At 43.9% G+C, this 23,615-nt stretch overlaps 1 protein-coding gene across 2 annotated transcripts in view; it reads right to left on the bottom strand.

Moving 5' to 3' along the window:
* Positions 1-23,615, bottom strand: part of LOC140425065 (band 4.1-like protein 4B) — a 574,236-nt gene that overhangs the window by 274,668 nt on the left and 275,953 nt on the right. For both annotated transcript variants that reach the window (XM_072508898.1, XM_072508899.1), the window contains exons 8-13: positions 17,535-17,622; positions 17,348-17,436; positions 17,186-17,255; positions 11,532-11,701; positions 11,333-11,442; positions 6,212-6,242 (exon numbers count right to left, since the gene is read on the bottom strand). In XM_072508898.1, coding sequence (XP_072364999.1) covers positions 6,212-6,242; positions 11,333-11,442; positions 11,532-11,701; positions 17,186-17,255; positions 17,348-17,436; positions 17,535-17,622 — 558 coding nt within the window. The remainder of the gene's footprint in view (positions 1-6,211; positions 6,243-11,332; positions 11,443-11,531; positions 11,702-17,185; positions 17,256-17,347; positions 17,437-17,534; positions 17,623-23,615) is intronic.

Genomic DNA, 23,615 nt, shown 5'->3' with positions numbered 1-23,615 from the left:
CACCGGTGCATTGCAAAACCTTCTATTCTGATGCAGAGCATACATTCTAGCTGTATATTAGCTTTTAAATTACTTTACCATTTCCTTCAGACGTGATAAATAAGAGCAGAATAGGAGCAGAGTAGATTTTATCACCCCTCAAGACTGTTCATATGATCATTGCTGATTCTGTGCCTCAAATCCACTTCCCAACCACTCTCCATATCTCATGATTGCAGAGATCAAGAATCTATCCCACCTTGAATAATGAAGGAACATCCACCACACTCAACAGAATTCCAAAGAGTGACAAACCCAAATGAAGACATTTCTCAACTCAATCGTAAATAACCGACTCTTTATCCTGAGACTGTGCCCCCGTATTCCAGATTACCCAGCTAAGAAAAGAACCTCTTGGTATCTATCCTGACAAGCCTCTTCAAAATGATGTCTGTTTCAATGATATCAGCTCTCGTTCTTCTAAACTCCAGAGAACATAGCTAAATTAACTCCACCCTCATCATAGGACCACCATCTCAACTTAGTAATCAATCTTGTGAACCTTTGCTGTACCAGTTCCAAGGCAAGTATACCCTTCCCTAGATATGGAGACAAAAACTGTACACAGCACTCTGGATGTAGTCTCATCAAAGCCCTATAATCTATAACATCCACAAGATATCTAAGCAGTTACATGGAAACAAAACATTGCAGGACAATATAGGAAAGAATAAAGGAAGGGTCGACATTGGTGGTTTAATGACCAAGCAAGCCAGCAGTAGGAAGGATAAAGATTTATTTTACTTGCACATAAAGTCTGCTCACGGCAGTAACTATATACAATCACAATCCCCATTGGGACAACCAACATCCCAGTCCCTGCGCGGGCCAGCTTTTATACGCGGTTTTGTGAGGCCCAGCTGAGTGGGCTTCTGCCCACATCTGGGGCAGCTCATATTCCACGAGCCCCACGGGGAGATCAATAATGGTTTCCCCGTGGGTCTTGTGGGGGTTATGACAGGTGACAAACAAATTAATAGAGATATAGGGCCCGGATTTTCAGGCCTCGCTGCACACCCCCTCGAGCGAAACAAGGCTGGTGAAAAGTGGGAGAGGCTGAAAATGAGAGCTGCGCCAGTTTGTGATGCAGTTGGCCCGCAACCATAGGTGAAATTGGGATCCCGCCATAGCGTGGCAAGAAACAAATTATCACCACTTAAGCCCTATTTCCATAGAATGCTCATGAGCGATCTCATATCCAAAGGCCTCCCATGAGTCTTCGGCCTCCTCAGCAAGTGGTCACATTGGCACCAGTTACTACTCCTTTTAAAAACTTGAACCTGACGAAAGGGCTTCTGCGGGGAGCTGAGTAGCTATCTTTGCTCACAGGCAAAGAGCCCAGGGGCACTGGGCTTGCTGGCCCAGGCTCGGCAGGGGGTGGGGGACCGTCCACATGGGGGGGGGGGGGGGGGGGGGGGGGGGGGGGGGGGGGGGGGGGGGGGGGGGGGGGAGACACTCTGTAGGAGTGGGCAGTCATACGAAGGGGGGCGAGGGCGTCCTCAAGTGACTGTCTGTGTGGAGTTTGCACTTTCTCCCCGTGTCTGCGTGGGTTTCGTCCGGCTGCTCCGGTTTCCTCCCACAGTCCAAAGATGTACAGGTTAGGTGGATTGGCCCCTTCGTGTTCAAATGTTAGGTGGAGTTCCTGTGTTACAGGGATGGGACGGAGGCGTGGGCTTAGGTTGTGTGCTCTTTCCAAGGGCCAGTGCAGACTTGATGGGATGAATGGCCTCCTTCTGCACTATAAATTCTATCATTTACCTTCCTCGCTCCACCGCTACACCTAGGTGTGTCCCCAGGTTGCACATCTGAGGTGGAGGCAGCCAGCTGCTTACCATGTCCTGTGGTCTTCGATGCCCCTGGCGGGCATCATCTGGGGGCTTCGGGGCCGGAGTGCCCCGACGCACTTGTTGGTGGCACATGCACAGCTGTGCTTCCCTATCCAGTGTGCTGGCTGCAAGACATGGTCTCATCAGAAGGCGGAACTCGGGGGAGCAGGTGGCCACCATCCCCACTCCATGGGAAGGATCCAGGTTGGCACCCAGCACCCTCTCCTCCTGCTCGGTGCCCACAGGGCCCTCGGGTCACCTCAGGACACAGGGGCAGCTAGTTCAAGCCCTGGCTGCCCCTGCATCATCTGTCTCTGCCAGCCCTGGAGATACTTTCAACGATTGGGTCATGCTTTGCTGCGCCTCGGCAATGTCCACCTGCAACTGGAACAAGCTCTGCAGCGCAGTGGCATAGTGGTATTGTTACTGGACTAGTAAACCAGAGACCCAGAGTAATGCTCTGGGGACCCAGGTGCAAATCCCACCACTGCAGATGGTGAAATTTGAATTCAATAAAAATCTGGGATTAAAAGTCTAATGTTGACCAGGAAACGTAAAAACCCATTTGATTCACCAATGTCCTTTAGGGAAGGAAATTGGCCGTCCTTACCCGGTCTGGCCTACATGTGATTCCAGACCCACAGCAATGTGGTTAACTCTTAATTGCCCCTCAAAGGCAATTAGGGATGGGCAATAAATGTTGGCTCAGCCTGCGTCATCCACGTCCCATGAACAAATTTTAAATAACTGCTGTTTGTGGGAGAGAGTTCCAAACCTCTACCACCCTTTGCGTGAAGAAGTTCTTCCTAACATCTCTCCTGAACTGTCTAGCCCTAATTTTTAGACTATTCCTCCTAGCTTTAGAATCGCCAACTAGTGAAAATAGTTTGTCTTTGTTTATCCTCTCTTTGTCTGTTACTATCTTGAATTAACCTTCTAAATTCTAGCGAAAACAGGTCTAATTTGAGTAATCTCTCCTTGTAACACAACCTCTGTTATCCAGGAATCATTTATGTAAACCTGTGTTGCCCTCCATCCAAGGCCAAAATATCCTTCCTAAAGTGTGGTGCCCAGAACTGCTCACAGTACTCCAAGTGGGGTCCAAGGTTTTGTATAGCTGCAGCTTAACCCCTGTGTGTGTGTGTGTGTGTGTGTGTGTGTGGGTGGTGGGGGGGGGGGGGGGTGAGATGGTGGTGGGGGTGGTTGCCCATTCACCTAGTCTGCCAGTATCTCCTTGCAATTTTATGCTATCATCTAGCTGTCTACAATGCCACCTAACCTTGTATCATCTGCAAATTTGGATATATGACATTCTATGCCATCATCCAAGTCATTAATGAATAGTGTGAATACTTGAGACCCAACACAGATCTCTGTGGTACACCACTAGTCACCTCCTGCCAATTTGAGTAGTTACTCATTATCCCCACTTCTTGTCACCTGCCACTCAAACCAATTTCCTAACCATGTCAATAATTTGCCCTCACCTCTGTGGGCTTCCACCTTAGTTAACAGTCTCTTGAGTGGGACTTTATAAAATGTCTTCTGGTAGTGGACATGAATAACATCCATAGACATTCCCCTGTCCACTACCTTAATCACCTCTTCAAAATATTCAATAAGATTAGTCAGGCATGACCTTCCCTTCACAAATCCACGCTGGCTTTCCCTGATCGACCAAAATATTTCAAGGTGTTCAGTCACTCCATCCCTGATTATACTCCAGCAATTATCCCCACCGCAGGTGTCAGGCTAACTGGTCTATAATACCCTACTGTCCCCCTTTCACCCTTCTTAAAAAGTGGAGTGGCAAGTGCAATTTTCCAATCCAGAGGGACCACTGAATCCAGAGAACTCTGATGAAAGATTAGAGTTAGGGCATCTACAATGTGCTCCCCTACTTCCTTTAACACCCTCAGATGGAAACCGTCAGGTCCTGGGAATTTGTCCCTCTGTAGTTTCATTAATTTCCTAGTTACTGATGCTGTACTTACGTTAATTGTATTAAGCCTCTGTCCTCTATCAACTATTGTTTTTTTCTGGAACTTCCGGCAAGTTATCCTCCTTTTCAACTGTAAATACTGAGGCAAACTAATTGTTCAACTGATCTTCCATTTCGCCACTATCACTGACAATATCTCCATTTTCAGCTTTTCGTGCGCCTACATCGCTCTTCACCATCCGCTTTCCCTTTATATAACTATAAATTTCTTCTTATTGATTTTGCAAGTTTTCTTTCATATTCCCTTTTAATAGCTCTTGTAAGCAACTTTGTGACCCTTTGATGGTCCTTGTATCTATCCCATTCATCAGGATCTGTTTTGCATTTTTGTAACTCTTTCTTTTAGTTTCATGATGTCCCTGGCGTTTTTAGTTGCCATGGCTGTTTTTTTTTTGTGAAATGGGTATATGCTTGCTCTGTATCTCATTCAATGTTTCTTTAAATATTCTCCATTGGTCTTCAGTATTTTGACATATTAACATATCTTCCCAGTTTACCATCAACAGTCTCTGCCTCATCCTGTTAAAGTCAGTTTTACTCAAGTCTAAAATTCTAGTATCTGAAACGTACTTTTCACTTTCAAACTACATGGAATTCAATCATGTGCTATCCCGGAGACCATTTGTTTGTCTGGATATCATGCAGCTTTGTTGGAGTCCAACTTCACCTCCCTTGGTTTTTCCATCCATTATCCCACCTCTTTCTGTACCCCCTTGCCCCTCTGCATGCCATTATGAGTTCTTGCCTTTCCCCCACACCCCAGAATGCACAGTCTTCCTTTCACATTGCCCCCTTTGTCTTCATCTGCCCACCTCCACATTCCGCCCTCACCCCACAACCCACCTCTGGTCACACTTTGGCCTTTGCTGCGGAGGTTGCATGAGTCCCCGCAGCACAGTGCTGTTCAGATAGACTGTTTTGTGGAACCGGGAGGAAACAGACTCCTGTACTCCACACACCAGGTGCAGTATTGAGTTGGTGACACAGGAGGGCCCAAAAATCCAGCAGCACGATGCTGTCCATGAAGACCAGCTCAGCATGAGATGGGGGGCAGGAACTGGTCTGCCCTGGCAGAGTGATGTACAGCACACCAGGAGCAGTGCAGCACTAGGTGTTGCAAGTTGTACTCACCTCATCTCTGGTGAATTGAGGACCATCTTGTGAACGCCAGCCTTTATCAATTGTGTGTGATGCCGACGTGATTTCCCGCTGGCATGACGTAAGATTGGAAGGCCTGACAGGATGCCAGCAAGCAGCTGTTTTAATGAGCATTCATGAGATGCAAATGAATGAAAATGACATTTGTGTCACCTGCCAGCAGGACGAGTGACCCGCCATTGCGAGAATTGCAACGTGATTTTACACCAGCGGGTTTTCAACATTTTGCCTCTCGACAGAATCTCCATGCCCGTCCACCACCAAACCTGCCGTGGGTGGGTTGGGAGAATTCCATCCAACTGGAGGCAATCAATATGAGAAAGTAACCATGAAATCCAGAGGGACTTTTTTTTGCTCCAAGTGTCCTGAGAATGTGGATCTCACTACCACAGTTAATGGTTGAAACAAATCATATTGATCCATTTAAGTGGAAGCTAGACAACCATTTGAGGTGGAAGAAATGGATGGTTGCAATGGTAGATTTAGATGAAAAGTGATGGTGGAAGGAGTGAGTAGAGCATTAAACACCAACATTGACTGGTTGGGATGAATGGCCTGTTTCTGTGCCACATATCCAGTGTAATCCCATGAAACTATTACAAGATCTCTTTATTCTTGCGCTGAAGGTCAGCATTCCATTTTCCTTCCTAATTGTTGATTGTAACTACATGCTAACTTTCTGGCTTTCTTGTGCAAGAACATGTGAGTCTCTCTCACTGTCAACATTTAAAAGGTTCAAGTTTTTGAAAAAAAAAAATGCTTATTTATTTTTATTAGCAAAGTGAATAGCCTCACACATTCAGTACATTATATTCCTATGTCACCTTTCTGCCCAATTATTTAAACTGTTTATATCTCTTTGCAGCCTCTTGTATACTCTTCACAACTTATTGTCCCACCTAACTTTGTATTGCCAGCCAGTAATTACACTAGGGTCACTTTCCAAGTTCTTGTGCCTTAATTCTATTTAATTAATTATAGATTTATGTCCTCAAACGCTTTCACTTCTGTGCAATAATTGACAATCATGAATGTTAAATGTTGTTTATGTCTGCCCAACTGTATAATTCATCTAACCTCTTTGGAAATTGTAAATGATTGTTGCAAAAATGATCTGTTAAGAGCTAACAGCTTCTGGCACATTTCCGTACTACCCAATATTGAAAGAAAAAAAGGTAATTCAAACCTGGCGTGTCCATATTTCACTACGTTTGAACCTGTTAAGGAATGAACAAATGATTACATATTAGCCAGCTTCTCTTCTCCTTCCCCCAACACACATACATGTTAATTCTATTCCTGAAATATTGATGACTGAATAAGTCAAACTCAGTTCATTTCCTATTTCTCTGGGGTGCTTTTACATTAAGTTGATTTATTTTAGAGACTCAAAACATATTTCATACAGAAGTTTAATTTAAAATAAAATATGTAGTGGAAACAAGCAATGTTCCCGCAGTGAAAACTTGCCTTACTGACATTTTTCTTAAGGACATAAAGAATCTCTTGGATGCTTTCGCTTCACCCCAAAATAATACTTTCTTCAAACAAAAATCAACATACAGCATTACATTCTCAGCACCATCATCAAAATCTTGTGAAAATGATGATGATAATGCATGATTTCCAAATTTGGAAAATATTAGAACGTTGAAAATCTGCTGAATGTGAAAGATTGTGACTCTGCTTTTTCTGCCTACCTCCTAAATTTGATACCAATCAAGCTGAAGGGATGAAAGTCTCTCCATCCAAATTTCCTTTATGATTCAGTGTGTTTATCCATCGAGTGGCTACATTTTATAATCCAAACTTAACCCACAATGTCTTTTGAGTAGGATACTTACAATTGACAAATGAAGCAAAGAGACAACAGCAAAAATATTTGTTCACAAGCACTACTTCAAATGGCACTGTGCAGACTTACACAGGCCACTACCTGCATGGCACCTCTATTAATGTAATTGAAGTGACGATGCCGGCTCGGGTGGGCACAGTAATAAGTTTTACAACACCAGGTAAAGTCCAACAGGTTTGTTTTGAATCACTAGATTTTGGAAGCAGCTTCGTACCCAGGTGAATAAAGAGGTGGGTTCCAGAAACACATATATAGACAAAGTCAATGACTCTCTCCAGTCGCTCCGTCTGGACCTGTAAAGACTTAATTATCTGCAAAGACTTGCATTCAAAGTATCGTCTTGCATCATTGACTTTGCCTATATATGTGTTTCTGGAACCCACCTCTTCATTCACCTGAGGAAGGAGCTGCGCTGTGAAAGCTAGTGATTCGAAACAAACCTGTAGGACTTTAACCTGGTGTTGTAAGACTTCTTAAAATTTAATTGAAGAAACCCACCCGAGAAATCCCATCAATGCCACCTCACGCCACCTGCGGGTGGGGGGTGCTGCCGCTGGGATCAGAGAATCCTGCCACCAGTGAATGGCTGAAGAATTCTGCTCAAGGTATAGTTTTAAGTGGGTTTAATTTAATGCTTCTGTGCCTGGAAGTGTAAAACTTCTCGTCAGATTCATGCTGGGAAAATGTGTTTGTATGTGTGGGGGTTAGTTTAAATTCCAACTGTGATTCTATTGTGTTAGTAATGGACAAAAAGAAAACAACTTAAGTACTTGCAAAATTGGAAATTATGAATCGTTAACCAGAAGGGTTGAAATTGCAAAGTGGTCTTTCCGAGTCAATGACCAGAGACTCTGATTTAAAAATGCTTGTTGGTGATACTACACAAGATGCAGTCGTTGGAGGAAAGGCAAGTGAACAGTTTGCCAAAGACCATTCAAAATCTACTCAGAACTGGGCTGAGCTAGTTCAGAAATTGTGCAAAACAGTTGAAAGGTTAGAACTATGAAACTTCAGAGAGGGGAAATGATGACAAATTTGATGAAGAGGTAGTTTGAAATGGGAATGAGAGAAACAACAAGCTCACAAAAAGTTCAAAGAAGAAACAAAGCAAGGGTACGGCACTATTTTGAGAGAATAGAAGGAGCATCTTAACAACATTCTTGAAACAGCCAAAAGAGATCTTGACAAGAGAATAAAGGAGATGGCGATGCACAAAAATTACATTTTAATTGTGTTAAATCAAAATGAGGATTTACCACATGTGAATTTGAAAGTGGGCTGAGAACTGCGTACAAGTGATGAAAAGGACAATTGCACTGCAGACTTAAACAAAATATCATTTTCTGAGTTGAAAACTGGAAACCAGAAGAAAAAGAAACACAAGACTTGAGTTATGATAATGTTACCATGTATAGATTCTGATGGTGTTAAAGTTATTGGACGGGATTCTCCGTTGGATGACGCCAAAATCGTGAAACGCGATTGGGCTGAGAATAGGTACTGACGCCAAAAGTGCGGCAGACGCTAATTTCATAGAATTTACAGTGCAGAAGAAGGCCATTCGGCCCATCGTGTCTGCACCGGCTCTTGGAAAGAGCACCCCACTTAAGTTCACACCTCCACCCTATCCCCATAAACCAGTAACTCCACCTGAGCTAAGGGCAATTTAGTGTGGCCAATCCACCTAACCTGCACACCTATGGTCTGTGGCAGGAAACTGGAGTACCCGGAGGAAACCCACGCAGACATGGGGAGAGCGTGCAGACTCCGCACAGACAGTGACCCAAGCTGAGAATCGAACCTGGGACCCTGGAGCTGTGAAGCAACTGTGCTAACCACTATGCTACTGTGCTACGCTAAATCATAATGCTCCATCGCCTCGATAGCGGCATCAATGCGATCTGGAACACATGTACAGTAAACACTGTTTGCATGTCATTAGGGGGCCCGACCCGGTATTTAATGGTGCCTCCACAACGCTCTGCCTCCGATGGGCCGAGTTCCCGACGGCGTAGTTCACTGGGTGCTTTTAAAAATCATGAAACTGGTGTCGTTGCTGCTGAGGGAGAGAGAGGCAGGACTGAAAGCATCCAACTTCGCCATAGTTTGCTGATAGTTGCGCCACTGGCCGTGGGGGGCTTCTGCCAGGGCCGGGGGGAGTAGCAGTGGATGGCCAGGAGGTGGGCTGTGGGGTCGGGGCGGACAGGCACATAACACCACTGCTGCAGCCGGCAAGGTAGCCATGCAGCTGTTGCTGCACAGCCCACTGTGAACTTAGGGCCAATGGCCATATAGATGTCCCTTCAGGCCACCCTCCTCGGTGCCCGCAGGCCCTAGCCAACCCATCAGCTGCATGGGTGCACTCTAGCTCAACCAGTGCCATCTTGTTGGCTGGGATGAGTGTGTATGAGGATTGTAATGTGTATATGCGGCTGCAGCTTGTCAGCCTCCCGACTGTTAATCACAGACACGGCGAATCCCGCACCATTGTTCATTAGAATAGATTGTGTGCCACGTGGCGCCGGTGCTGGCCCCTCCACAGTTGCTGAATTGGTCCAGGTTCGGCGCCAGTTTTGCTGTCGTTGAAGTCCACCAATTCTACCCCGGAGTCAACATTTAATGATAATTAGTCTCAGGAATCCCTCCTATGGTCTTTGTTTTGGTTAAATCATTGTAACTATATCATTTATTATGACATGATTGTAATTGTAAACAATGAAAACTGTACTTGTATGATGTAATAAGTTAAGTTGTTAGATATTTGTAATGTTAAGTTTGTATAAAATGGATGTAAAGAAATCTCCATAATTATGAAGATTTTTGTTCTTTTTAAGGGGGAGGTGTTAAGAAAACAAAGGAAGTGTTAAGGAATTTATATTGGTTAATATTAGAATAAGGTATAGTTTTAAGTGGGTTTAATTTAATGTTTCTGTGCCTGGAAGGGTAAATCCTATAGTTAGATCCATGTTGAAAGTGTTTCTATGTGTGGGGGTTGGTTTCAATTCCAACTGTGATTCGCTTATGCTAAGGTTTGGAGAGTAAATAAACTAGCAGTGGTTTCTTAGCAACTGGAGTCTTGGAAGGTAGAGGAACCTTTGAGCTTTAATTTTGCTAGTTTAATTGCAGTTGAAGAGAAGTAGTGAGAGAGACATTATTTGAAATAACAGTGGAAATCGGTGGCTGGACCTCGGAATGTGTGTAAAAGTCTGTAAGACAAAGGAAACCTAAAGGGACAGCTATAAAACTTGGAAGGCGAACCTTGATGGAAGCAGTGGAGGGAAAGCATAATTTTAAAAATGATTGGAGGGCGACACAATGGGTAGCACTGCTGCCTCACGGCGTCGAGGACCCGGGTTCGGGTCCTGGGTCACTGACCGTGTGGAGTTTGTACATTTTCCCTGTATCTGCATGGGTCGAACCCCCACAACCCAAAAGATGTGCAGGGTAGGTGAATTGGCCACGCTAAATTGCTCCTTAATTGGAAAAAAAATAAGTTGGGTCCTCTAAATTTTTTTTTAATGATTTGAAAGTATGACTTTTGAAAGTAGAATTTGAAATCATTTGTGTGGATGCTGGAGTTCAGCGAGATTAGGTGGCTCAAGGCACAAGAATCATCTGGGGGGATTTAGAGGAGAAATTCACAGATATTCACTTGGGTTCAGAGAGGAGTGTGTCTTATCACAGTCATCGTGTGTGCTTAAAAGGGACTTTGTGTTAATGAGACTGTTGCTATTAAAATGCACTTCGCAATCCATGTTAATCTTAAAATTTGTGTGTAATTATTAAAATAAGTGAATAAAAAATATTGTAGCTTAGTCCATTTTTTCCATGTTTAATAAATGTTTTTTTCTTGCTGTTAAAACTAATTAGTGATCCTGTGACTCAGTTCCTCCATGTTTTTAATAAAAAAAGTGAAGAACCAGGGTTCTATCCTGGGACCTTCCAGTTATAACACCAACTGGGGTCGTAACACAATTCAATTTTAAGTGGGCATACACCTCTCTCCAATCTGACATTTGCGAACTTAAATCCCTAATCCTAGAAATGGAAATTGAAAGTCAAAGCAATGGTACAGCGTTGGATTCTCACAGGAGTCACAGAATTATTACGGCATAGGGGAGGCCATTTGGCCCATCATTTCTGTATTGGTTCTCCAAACAAGCATTATAGCTTAGTGCCACCCCCCTGCCTGTTCCCTGTACCCTTGCATATTGTTTAGCTTGAAGTAATAATCTAATGCACTCTTGAATGCCTCAATTGAACCCGCCTCCACCACACGTACAGGGAGAGTATTCCAGACACTCCAAGCTGGAACATTGGATAAGGAATAGCAAGTCCAGGTGCCACCTAATCTACAATGTCCATATCTGACAGTGGCGTACTGTTAACGTACATCACCTTGTTTGAAAACGTAACGGTGTTCAAAAATAATCCATAACACACAAATAATACCTTTAATTGTAGAATGTCGTCGTGAGGGATAGCGTTTGCTTGGGCGCCTTTCAAATGTACTCCTCCGACGCAGTCTACTTTTGTGTGTTGCTTCATATTCAGTTCGACCACTGGAATAAATATTAGTTGGTTGTTACATAAATAGTATTTAAACAGGTAAAATTAAGCAAAACACAAAATTAAATTGTAAAAGTGATACCTGAATCTAAAACGAGATCCCAGGCGCATGAAGTCTGATTGTCCCTCTTTATTTTGAGTAAGAGCTCGTAGTCTGAAAAACGCATGATTCTCCACGGCGCATCTCCACAAGTGTTTGCATGCTTTGGAATTATCTAACCGGAAAACAAATGTGTGCTCCTGTTCTCTCCCCTTTGATTGAGGTAGAAAAATTAAGAGACACATTTTAAGAAAGGTAATTCTTATGGAACACGACACTGCTAATAAGATACAACCGGCATTCACTGTTATTAATGAATAAATTGGATTACACGTTCTACAACATGCACAATTAAACACAGAAATCAGAAATTTGTTGTCCAAGTTAGCCTGCTCCTTCAGAAACTTCACTCCAACAATATCTTACCAAGAAAATCACTGTATGAAATGTATGCAATGCATCAAGTTGCTCTACCTACCCACTGGCTATCCACCAAACATGTTAGAAAATGTTAGGGCTGATCTATTCAAGCACACGTGGTTTTCTTCTTTCATGGTATTGTAAGTCTGAATTCATACTGAACAGCATTCTCTGTACAATTGCGGGGTCTCACCCTTCAGTTTGCTATTATTGTTGGAAATTTAAAAAACTATAATTAAAATGAAAAGCTTTGTTTTGTCTTTTTTAATCTCCCTCTCTCAATTCCATCTTCTCTTTATTTTGCTTTCTGCACATGATCTGGAACTGAATTAACAATTCTAACATTACGCCTTGCTTCAGAAGCTGCACATTTCGGTAAGAATTCTTCAATCTAATTGGTTGAGGACATTTAAAGTTTCTTGTACTGTTTTCTAATTACAGTGGCTTCTAGTGCAAAAGCTCATAGAAGGTCTGCGAAAGAGTATGAACGAACAACTATGTGGACAGCCAGCACTACCCGTTTGTCACTGAACACAAAATCTGGACCATTAAAGCCAACAGATCCTTCCGAATGTTACTTGATTTTTTAAACCCGCAAGCCAACAACTACACTCACAGTTACTAAAGTATGAGATTATTTTCTGGCGATAGATGAAGCACCATCTTATTCACTTCAACATGTAATCTTGATTAATTAGTTATGGAATAGCATCATATGATCTTGCAGGGCGTCAAGTTTTATGATTTTGGATTATTTCTCCACACAATGGATTTTAGTTTTTGAAAGGTTGATTGGTTTCACTGTAAAATTAAACAATAGCTTGTTTGGCCATTTGAGAATTATCTCATACCCATTATATTCAAAAACCCTTTAATAAGTGTCAGTTCGTGAAAAGCTACTAGATTGGGGTTGGGACACACACCGATAGAAAGATGTCCTTTGTTTAAAAGTGAAAGGCTACAAATGTCTCGGATCGTGCTTTCGGGATCCTTAAGGGGGAGGGGGAGCAGCCCCAACTCGTGGTCCACATAGGTACCAACGACATAGGTAGGAAAATGGATAGGGATGTAAGGCAGGAATTCAGGGAGCTAGGGTGGAAACTAAAATCTAGGACAGAGTTATTATCTTTGGGTTGTTACCCATGCCACATGCTACCGAGACGAGGAATAGGGAGAGAGAGGAGTTGAACATGTGGCTACAGGGATGGTGCAGGAGGGAGGGTTTCAGATTTCTGGATAATTGGGGCTCATTCTGGGGTCAGTGGGACCTCTACAAACGGGATGATCTACACCTGGACCAGAGGGGTACCAATATCCTGGGGGGAAATTTGCTAATGCTCTTCGAGAGGGTTTAAACTAGTTCAGCAGGGGATTGGGAACCTGAATTGCAGGTCCAGTATACAGGAGGTTGAGAGTAGTGAGGTCATGAGTAAGGTTTCAAAGTTGCAGGAGTGTACCGGCAGGCAGGAAGGTGATTTAAAGTCTGTCTTCTTCAATGCCAGGAGCATCCGGAATAAGGTGGGTGAACTTGCAGCATGGTTTGGTACCTGGGACTTCGATGTTGTGGCCATTTCGGAGACATGGATAGAGCAGGGACAGGAATGGTTGTTGCCGGTGCCGGGGTTTAGATATTTCAGTAAGCTTAGGGAAGGTGGTAAAAGAGGGGGAGGGGTGGCATTGTTAGTCAAGGACAGTGTTACGGTGGCAGAAAGGACGTTTGATGACGACTTGTCTACTGAAGTAGAATGGGCTGAGGTTAGAAACAGGAAAGGAGAGCTCACCCTGTTAGGGGTTTTCAATAGGCCTCTGAAAAGTTCCAGAGATGTAGAGGAAAGGATTGCAAAGATGATTCTGGATAGGAACAAAAGCAACAGGGTAGTTGTTATGGGGGACTTTAACTTTACAAATATTGACTGGAAACGCTATAGTTCGAGTACTTTAGATGGGTCCGTTTTTGTCCAATGTGCGCAGGAGGGTTTCCTGACACATTATGTAGATAGGCCAACGAGAGGCGAGGCCATATTGGATTTGGTACTGGGTAATGAACCAGGACAGGTGTTAGATTTGGAGGTAGGTGAGCACTTTGGTGATAGTGACCACAATTCGATTACATTTACTCTAGTAATATTTCCCTTTAGGAAAGGGATAGGTATATACCGCAGGGCAAGAGTTATATCTGGGGGAAAGGCAATTATGATGCGATGAGGCAAGACTTAGGATGCATCGGATGGAGAGGAAAACTGCAGGTAATGGGCACCATGGTGACGCGGAGCTTGTTCAAGGAACAGCTACTGCATGTCCTTGATAAGTATGTACCTGTCAGGCAGGGAGGAAGTGGTTGAGCGAGGGAACTGTGGTTTACTAAAGCAGTCGAAACACTTGTCAAGAGGAAGAAGGAGGCTTATGTAAAGATGAGACATGAAGGTTCAGTTAGGGCGCTCGAGAGTTACAAGTTAGCTAGGAAGGACTTAAAGAGAGAGCTAAGAAGAGCCAGGAGGGGACATGAGAAGTCTTTGGTAGGTAGGATCAAGGATAACCCTAAAGCTTTCTATAGATATGTCAGGAATAAAAGAATGACTAGGGTAAGAGTAGGGCCAGTCAAGGACAGTCGTGGGAAGTTGTGTGTGGAGTCCGAGGAGATAGGAGAGGTGCTAAATGAATATTTTTTGTCAGTATTCACACAGGAAAAAGACAATGTTGTTGAGGAGAATACTGAGATTCAGGCTACTAGACTAGAAGGGCTTGAGGTTCATAAGGAGGAGGTGTTAGCAATTCTGGAAAGTGTGAAAATATATAAGTCCCCTGGGCCAGATGTGATTTATCCTAGGATTCTCTGGGAAGCTAGGGAGGAGATCGCTGAGCCTTTGATCTTTAAGTCATCTTTGTCTACAGGAATAGTGCCAGAAGACTGGAGGATAGCAAATGTTGTCCCCTTGTTCAAGAAGGGGAGTAGAGACAACCCCGGTAACTATAGACCAGTGAGCCTTACTTCTGTTGTGGGCAAAGTCTTGGAAAGGTTTATAAGAGGTAGGATGTATAATCACCTGGAAAGGAATAATTTGATTAGAGATAGTCAACACGGTTTTGTGAAGAGTAGGTCGTGCCTCACAAACCTTATTGAGTTCTTTGAGAAGGTGACCAAACAGGTGGATGAGGGTAAAGCAGTTGATGTGGTGTATATGGATTTCAGTAAAGCGTGTGATAAAGTTCCCCACGGTAGGCTACTGCAGAAAATACGGAGGCATGGGATTCAGGGTGATTTAGCAGTTTGGATCAGAAATTGGCTAGCTGGAAGAAGACAAAGGGTGGTGGTTGTTGGGAAATGTTCAGACTGGAGTTTAGTTAGTAGTGGTGTACCACAAGGATCTGTTTTGGGGCCACTGCTGTTTCCTATTTTTATAAATGACCTGGAGGAGGGCGTAGAAGGATGGGTGAGTAAATTTGCAGATGACACTAAAGTCGGTGGAGTTGTGGACAGTGCGGAAGGACGTTACAAGTTACAGAGGGACATAGATAAGTTGCAGCGCTGGGCTGAGAGGTGGCAAATGGAGTTTAATGCAGAAAAGTGTGATGTGATTCATTTTGGAAGGAATAACAGGAAGACAGAGTACTGGGCTAATGGCAAGGTTCTTGGCAGTGTGGATGAGCAGGGAGATCTCGGTGTCCATGTACATAGATCCCTGAAAGTTGCCACCCAGGTTGAGAGGGTTGTTAAGAAGGCGTACGGTGTGTTAGCTGTTATTGGTCGAGGGTTTGAGTTTCGGAGCCATGAGGTCATGTTGCAGCTGTACAAAACCATGGTGCGGTCGCATTTGGAATATTGCATGCAATTCTGGTCGCCGCATTATAGGAAGGATGTGGAAGCATTGGAAAGGGTGCAGAGGAGATTTACCAGAATGTTGCCTGGTATGAAGGGAAGATCTTATGAGGAAAGGCTGAGGGACTTGAGGCTTTTGTTAGAGAGAAGAAGGTTAAGAGGTGACTTAATTGAGGCATACAAGATGATCAGAGGATTGCATAGGGTGGACAGTGAGAGCCTTTTTCCTCGGATGGTGATGTCTAGCACGAGAGGACATAGCTTTAAATTGAGGGGAGATAGATATAGGACAGATGTCAGAGGTAGGTTCTTTACTCAAAGAGCAGTAAGGACATGGAATGTCCTGCCTGCAACAGAAGTGGTCTCGCCAACACTAAGGGCATTCAAATGGTCATTGGATAGACATATTGACGATAAGGGAATAATGTAGATGGGCTTTAGAGTAGTTTCACAGGTCGGCGCAACATCGAGGGCCGAAGGGCCTGTACTGTGCTGTAATGTTCTATGTTCTAAATGTGGTCAGGCAGTAGTAGGAGGACTGTAAGGAGAGTGATTGCAGGAAAATGGAATGAGAAAATTAGCTTTACGTCAAGCAAAATGAAGAGGAGTAGGATAGCTTGTTCATTAATCAAGATTATTACATAAACAATATTAATTAAAGTAAGTGATCTGGTCATGACTGTTATTCTGTATGTTCACTTTAAAAAAATAGAGTACCCAATTCATTTTTTCCAATATGGGAGCAATTTAGCGTGGCCAATCCACCTACCCTGCACATCTTTGGGTTGTGGGGGCGAAACTCATGAAAACACGGGGAGAATGTACAAACTCCACACGGAGAGTGACCCAGAACCAGGATCCAACCTGGGACCTTGCCGCCGTGAAGCAGCAGTGCTAACCGCTGCGCCATCATGATGCCTGTATGTTCACATAAAGCAGCTTATACCCAAAACTTGTTTCATTCGGTCCACCTGCAGATAAGAAAACAAAATACATGTGCAGAAAAGATGAGTATCCAGTCCAGATCGCAAGGGGATGTTTTTATTACATGTCTGGATTATGCTATCGTGCAGGTAGGCAGCAGGCAGTGAATCAATTTAGATAAAGGTAGACCCTGAGACTGGCAGCACTTAATGCAAGAAGGTGTGAACCTGAATGTGTAATAAACTAAAAACAAGTTTCAAAGATGGGAGATATTGAATTTAACAAAAAAACTAAATGAAATTTACTTCAACTGAAAGAGCAACTTTGTGTGGTAGCCTATGGATTCTGGGAAATTAACTTAAACCAACAAAAACTGTTCTCATTAGGACTGTCGTACATTTTCAGAACAAAAAAAGTTAATCTGGACTGGATTCAACAAAGTCAGATTCAGGATGTAGCACAGCGATCTTCTAATGTTGTGGCCTCAACCAGATTCTCGGCACCTGCCTTGAATTCCGTTGGACCTGCTGCTCACCTGCTCATCATCCTCTACAACAACAAGCGTTAGTTTGTTCTTTTTGAAATCCAACTGAGTAATTTTGGGCCTGCATGATATTAAAAAAAGGTGTTCAGAGAACTTGAACAATTTCTTTGCATGTTTTCAAATAGGAAAATGTAATAGAAAAAAAACATTTACCAAAAGAACAGGCCTATTTTGTTTGATCCTTCAAAGATCAATATGCCTGTTGGTGTCAAGCCAAGTGAATATTCATAGCCATCTCTTCCCTAGGAAAGAGGGAACATTACAGAAGAGAGTTTTGTATTAGATAATCCATAAATAAAGATATATTTATGTATATTTAAAAGACTCTTTCAAAGATTACCTTGACAATGTGCATGTCCACACCATACATTTCCAACCATTTAGCTTTGTTCAAATAACATAGTTCTGCCTGTGCTGGGCTTTTCCCCCTGTACAAATAACAGAATTAAATCAGTAACGATGCCATGTTTGACCAAAGCTTCAATTACAATGCCACAACCAATTCCATAGAACCCCTACAGTGCAAAAGGAAGCCATTCGGCCCATCGACTCTGCACCAATCCTCTGAAAGAACATTCTACCTAGGCACAGTCCCCCACCCTATCTCCATAATCCCATGCACTGATCATGGCCAACCCACCTAACCTGCACATTTTTTGACTGTGGGAAGAAACTGGAGCACCCGGAGGAAACCCATGCAGACACAGGGAGAGAGTGCAAACTCCACACGGACAGTCACCCTAAGCCGGAATTGAACCCGTGTGTCTGGCGCTGTGAGGTAGCAGTGCCGACCACTGTGCTACCTTGCCATTTATCGCCCACGTTATAATTAATGTTGGGTAAGTTTACTCACTGTTTCCTTCCCCTGAAACATGCAAATACCTCATGAGCCATTGCACAAAATGCTAACCAAAGTTTGTTGTCTTTCATCACTTTTCAACAGTCCTCAGTTCCATATTGAAGTGCAAACAGTCCCACTTGCTCTATGGAAACTCAAGTGGGAGGAAAGACTAGGAGTATTTTAGGCTGAGAACATCTCAATTAACATCCCATCGTCTGATCACAAGCATCATGTATTGACCCCGATTTGGGGCCAGTTATCGTACACTGCTATTTAATGCTGCTATTGGCTCAGTCCTAGAAATATACATAGAATCACAGACTTGTTATGTGCAGGAGGCCATTTGGCCCATCAAGTCTGCACTAGCTCTCCGACTGAGCATTATGATTCAGTGCCATTCTCCTGCCTTTACTCTGTACCCCTGCACATTGTTTCTATTCATATAGTCACTTAACGCTCTCTTGAATGTCTCGATTGAACCTGCTTCCACCACACTTCCAGGCATTGCATTCCAGACTTGAACTACTCACTGTGTGAAAAAGCTTTTCCTCACATCACATTTGCTTCTTTTGCAAATCGTTTTGTGGTAGCATGGCCCCTTTAAGGGGAAAGCTCCATGGACCACAAGACCAACCAATGGGGAGTTTGCGCGGGACCCTGGGAGCAGGACCCATGGCAGTGTGAATCAGGGAGCTGAAGTGTAAAGACCTGTTGTATATTGTTCTGTGCCTATCAACTAACTGCCTTTCTTTAATAAACCCTGTTGTTTCTACTTAAAGCCTCCAGTGTATGTCTCGAGCCACCACATTGGTGACAAGGTAAAAGTTTTGATCATAGTCGACAGTCGTCGTCAAATGAGGGGGGGAACGAAGGAACAGTTGAGAAAGTAGAGAAGTTCCAGCAAGAATTGGAATCGTTTAAACAGTGAGTGGAAATATCTATCATTGGGAAACTAAACCCATTTAACCAAAGGGTTGAGCCAGGGGATTGCACATCGAACAGCTCCAGTTCTTCTTTACCGCGAACGAAATCACAGACAAGGACAAGCAGGTGATACCTCTGACAGTTTGCGGGCCCCAAACATATAATATAAGGGGGCACCTTTAGGCACATTGCCATGTGAGGCAAAGCACTTCTATGCAAAAGATTACAGCAGCGGCAGTACACACTGCCACTGAACATAGTGGCGAGGAGCTCTGAAGAAGAGCATGCAAAATGCATCAGTAAAATGCAGTCCAATTGAATAAGACGGCTCAGATTGAAATTGTCTTAAGTGTAAATCATGGACCCCTTAAAATGGAAGTCGACACCGAAGCTTCGGTGACCGCAGCAGACCATCCAATATCTGTGTGCAGGAACACAGTCTTTAAGCTTGGAGAGTACAACAGCCAAGTTTTTGACATACAAAGCCAATCTGCCTTTAGTTGTCGTGGCAGGACATAGACCCAGTCTGTTGTGAAGTGACTGGTTACAGAAGATTAGGCTCAGCTGGTTGGAAATCTTCAAAATATCTGTTGGTGTCCTCCAAGATGCATGAAGACATCTTCCACAAAACATTAGGCTTGCTGAAGGGCATAAAAGCCAAGAAATGTGTCAATCCGGATTTCACACCCAAGTTCGTCAGAGCCAGACCAGTGCCATACGCATTGCATCCCAAGGTTGAAGCAGAGCTAAAGTGATTGAAGGGCTGGGTACAATCAAACCGGTTCAGTTTTCAGAATGGGCGGTCCTGATAGTCCCTGTCCTTTAACCTGAAAGGTCGATAAGGATGTTTGGGGAGTATAAGCTGTCAATAAATCAAACTGCCCAGGTCAATCGTATCCGATTCCTATAATTGAAGACGTCCACGACAAGCAGGGTGGGGGGGAACCTCACCTATTCAAAAATTTAACTTCTTTCACATCAACCTGCAACTAGAGTTGGCTGAGGAGTCCCCAAAATTTGCTTCAATCAATACCCATTAAGGTATTGGTATAATACCTTATACCAATAGACTAGACTGCTGTTTGGCCCGCACTATCTTCAACCGCACAATGGAATATCTCCTCCATGGAATTCCCATGGTGATGGTTTACAGTTATGACGTGAAGTCACCAGTACGACAGCAGAACAACACATGGGCAGCCTAGAGGGAGTATTAAAGAGGTTTTATGATACAGGAGTCTGCCTAAAACTTGCATAATGTACTTTTAAGGCTTCAGACATGATGTACATAGGATTACGTGTTGATGAGACAGGGTTACACCCATTGGAAGAAAACGTGAAGGCCATACGAGACATCCATGTACCCAAAAATGTTGGCGAGCTTAAATCATTCCTCGGTGTGGTCGATTACTATGGAAGGTTCATTTTGAATGAAGCCACAACCTTGGCACCATCACACCAGCTATTAAGGAAGAATCAGCGGTCACAATGGAGGAAGCTTCAAGAGGTAGTCTTCCGAGTGAAGCAAGCATTATAGTTGTCAAACCTCTTGGTGCATTTTGATCCAGGGAACCAATCTGAGATACCTTATGGTATTGGGGCCATTTTCTCTTACAAAATGGTAGATGGTTTGGAACGCCCTATTGGCTTTGCCTCAAGGACCCTTTCTGAAGCAGAATGAAACTACGCCCATATTGAGAAGGAGGGCTTATCAGTTATATTCAGTGTGAAAAAATTCCACCGGTATGTATACTCTTGGTGGTTTGGCATAGTGACTGATCACAACCTATTACTGGGCCTGTTAAGGTAAGATAAGATCTTAATGCCATATCTGGGTGGCAGTGCAGCACTGGGCACTGCTGTTGGCGGTTTTCAACTATGCTTTTCAGACTGGCCTGGGACGCAAATTGCTAATGCGGATGCAGTGAACCGCCTGCTCCTACCCAAGAGCATTCGGTCACCACCAGTACCAGAGGAGATCATTCTAGCCTTAAACCTGCCAGACATCCTGCCAGTGTCCGCAGGACACATCCGCAGCTGGGCCCAAAGAGTCCCTATTCTTTCAAAGGTCAAACGACTGATACAGTCTGGCTGGCATTATGAGAAATCCAAACAGCCGAGACCCTACTTCGCTTATCAAGATGAGTTAACCTGTGAAGACGGCATGATTCTGTTGGGATCAAGGATGCTCATCCCGCCTCAGGCTAGGGGTCTCTCCTTCAAGAGTTAGACAGCACCCACCCAGGGCAAACAAAGATGAAGATGTTGGCATACAGTTATATCTGGTGGCCAGGATAACACTAAGTCATTGAAGAACTAGTACAACAGTGCCGCCCTTGCCAAACGCACCAATCTTTGCAACCTTCCATGACGCTTCACCCATGAGAATGGCCAGGTGGCCCATGGTCTATGTTGATTATGCGGGCCCATTCCTGGGTAAGATTTTTTGGTGCTGGTAGTTGCCCACTTGAAGTGCCCGGACACCACTACCTCGGTGTTCACAGTAGATATCTTGCACCGAGTGTTTGCCATTCATGAGCTTCCCGTTTTAATTGTCGCGTACAATGGCACCCCCTTCACCGGCAATGACATCCAGCATTTTGAGAGAACAAATGGCATACAACACAGGAAGCCAGCCCCATACCACTCAGCGTCAAATGGTCTGGCTGAGAGCTGCCATGAAAAAGCAATGTGATATACCACTTCACCAGAGGTTGGCTAATTTTTTGTTGTTGTACAACTCAACCCTTCATTCAACCACAGGAGTCGCACCAGTTGAGCTGCTCATGGGCCATCAGTTGAGAATCCGATTAGATTTTGTCTTTCCAAATTTGGCAGGGAGGGTGGAGGCATGTCAGGCCTCCCAGAAGATTCAGCGGTGAGAGCAGAGGTGAAAGGTCGTTTCGATGGGAGAACCGGTTTTGGTCTGAAATTCCGCTGCCGGTCCGCCTTGGTTAGAAGGATGGGTTGTGGCCCAGTCAGGGCCGGAGTCTTATGCGGTCAATGTTAATGTGAAGGCCGTCAGAATGCATGTCGACCACCTGAATCTCCCGAAGTGGAATTGACAAGTCCAGAGAGCGTTGTGAATACTCCTGTAACTCGGTCCAGAAGGGGGAGCCAGAAACTCCCGCTTCTGTTCAGCTTGCTGCATCAGTCGAGACGGTGAGGCTCATTCGCTTGTCATCGAAGTGAACCCTCCTGAGGTGCCACCAACTGTGGACCACTCAATCGCTCAAAAGACTGATGAGCCTGTGGCTGGGCTATGGAGGTCCGTGAGGATCCGGAGGTCTCCAGACCGATTGACTTTTTGATGAACTCGCTTTCTTTTTTTGTCCCTGTTAACCTTTTAACCTTTGTACATAATTTTGCTGTAGTGTGTTAAGGGACTTCTGGAGGGAGGGATGTGGTATTGTGTCCCCTTTAAGGGCGTGGGCTCTATGCACCACATGACCGGCTCAGGGCCAATTGCGCAGGAGCACGCAAACCCCAGCCAAACTTGTGTCCTATACAAGTTCAGTGGAACCTCCTTGCTCTTGTACTCTATGCCCCTGTTAATAAAGCCTGGGATGCTGTATGCTTTATTAACTGCTCTCTTCACCTGTCCTGCCACCTTCAATTACTTATGTGCATATACACCTTGGTCCCTCTGCGCCTGCTCACCCTTAAAGGTTGTACCCCTAATTTTATATTGTCTGTCCATGTTCTTCCGACCAAAATTTATCACCTCACACTTTCCTCAGTTGTTATTGATAATAGGTGTCAATTTTCAGCCCAAACTGACCATCCTTTGAGGAAGATGGTAACAAGGGCCACAAGGAGACATATAATTGGATTTTGAGACAATCCTCTTAGGGCATGGTACCTGAAAGAGGAATAGGAAAATGGTAACAATTTGAAAATATAGTTAATCACATGAGAAAGTCATTATATTCATCAGCAGGAAGAGGTTATGTTTCATTACAACAATGACAACAGCTTGTATTTATGGAATACCTTTCAAGTGTCAAAACATCCCAAGGCAATTCAATAGCAGTGTCATCTAACAACACCTGACACCAAGCCACAAAAGGAGATACTAAGGCAGGTGACCAAAAACTTGATCAAGGATATTTCAAGGAGTGACTAAAGGAGGAAAGAAATAAGAGAGACAGAAAGGCTTAGGGAAGGAATGCCTCCAGAGGTTAAAGGGAGGCTAAAGGCACAGCCACCAATGATGCGCAAGTAAAATTGGAAGAGGTCAGGATTGGAGGAACACTAGTATGCCAGAGGGTTACAGGACAGGAGGATTGTACAATGATCAGGAGGGGAAAGGTCATGGAGTAATTTTAAATAAGGATGAAAATTTTAGAATTGAGGCATTGCTTTACTGGGAGCCAGTGTAGATCAGCGAGCACACAGGTGATGGATGAATGGGACTTCATGTGAGATAAGACTATTAGAAAGAAAAGTTTGGTTTAAATATCCAAATATAAAGGCGAGTGTAAAGGTACCACATTTTGTAGATGAATTTGAATATAATGCATGTCTGTAACTTTGTAACCATAAATATTTGATGAAATTAGGTTTGGGATATCAATTTGGAAGCTACGTACGTCTAATTAGCAATGCAGTCATTCCGCAAACTCATGTGCTCAAGTGCTATTGAAAGTTACAACT

The sequence above is a fragment of the Scyliorhinus torazame genome, chromosome 6 (assembly GCF_047496885.1).
Source record: "Scyliorhinus torazame isolate Kashiwa2021f chromosome 6, sScyTor2.1, whole genome shotgun sequence".
In the NCBI taxonomy this organism is placed as follows: Eukaryota; Metazoa; Chordata; class Chondrichthyes; order Carcharhiniformes; family Scyliorhinidae; genus Scyliorhinus; species Scyliorhinus torazame.
Note: the sequence above shows the minus strand (reverse complement) of the source record. Positions and strands in the feature narration are given on the sequence as shown.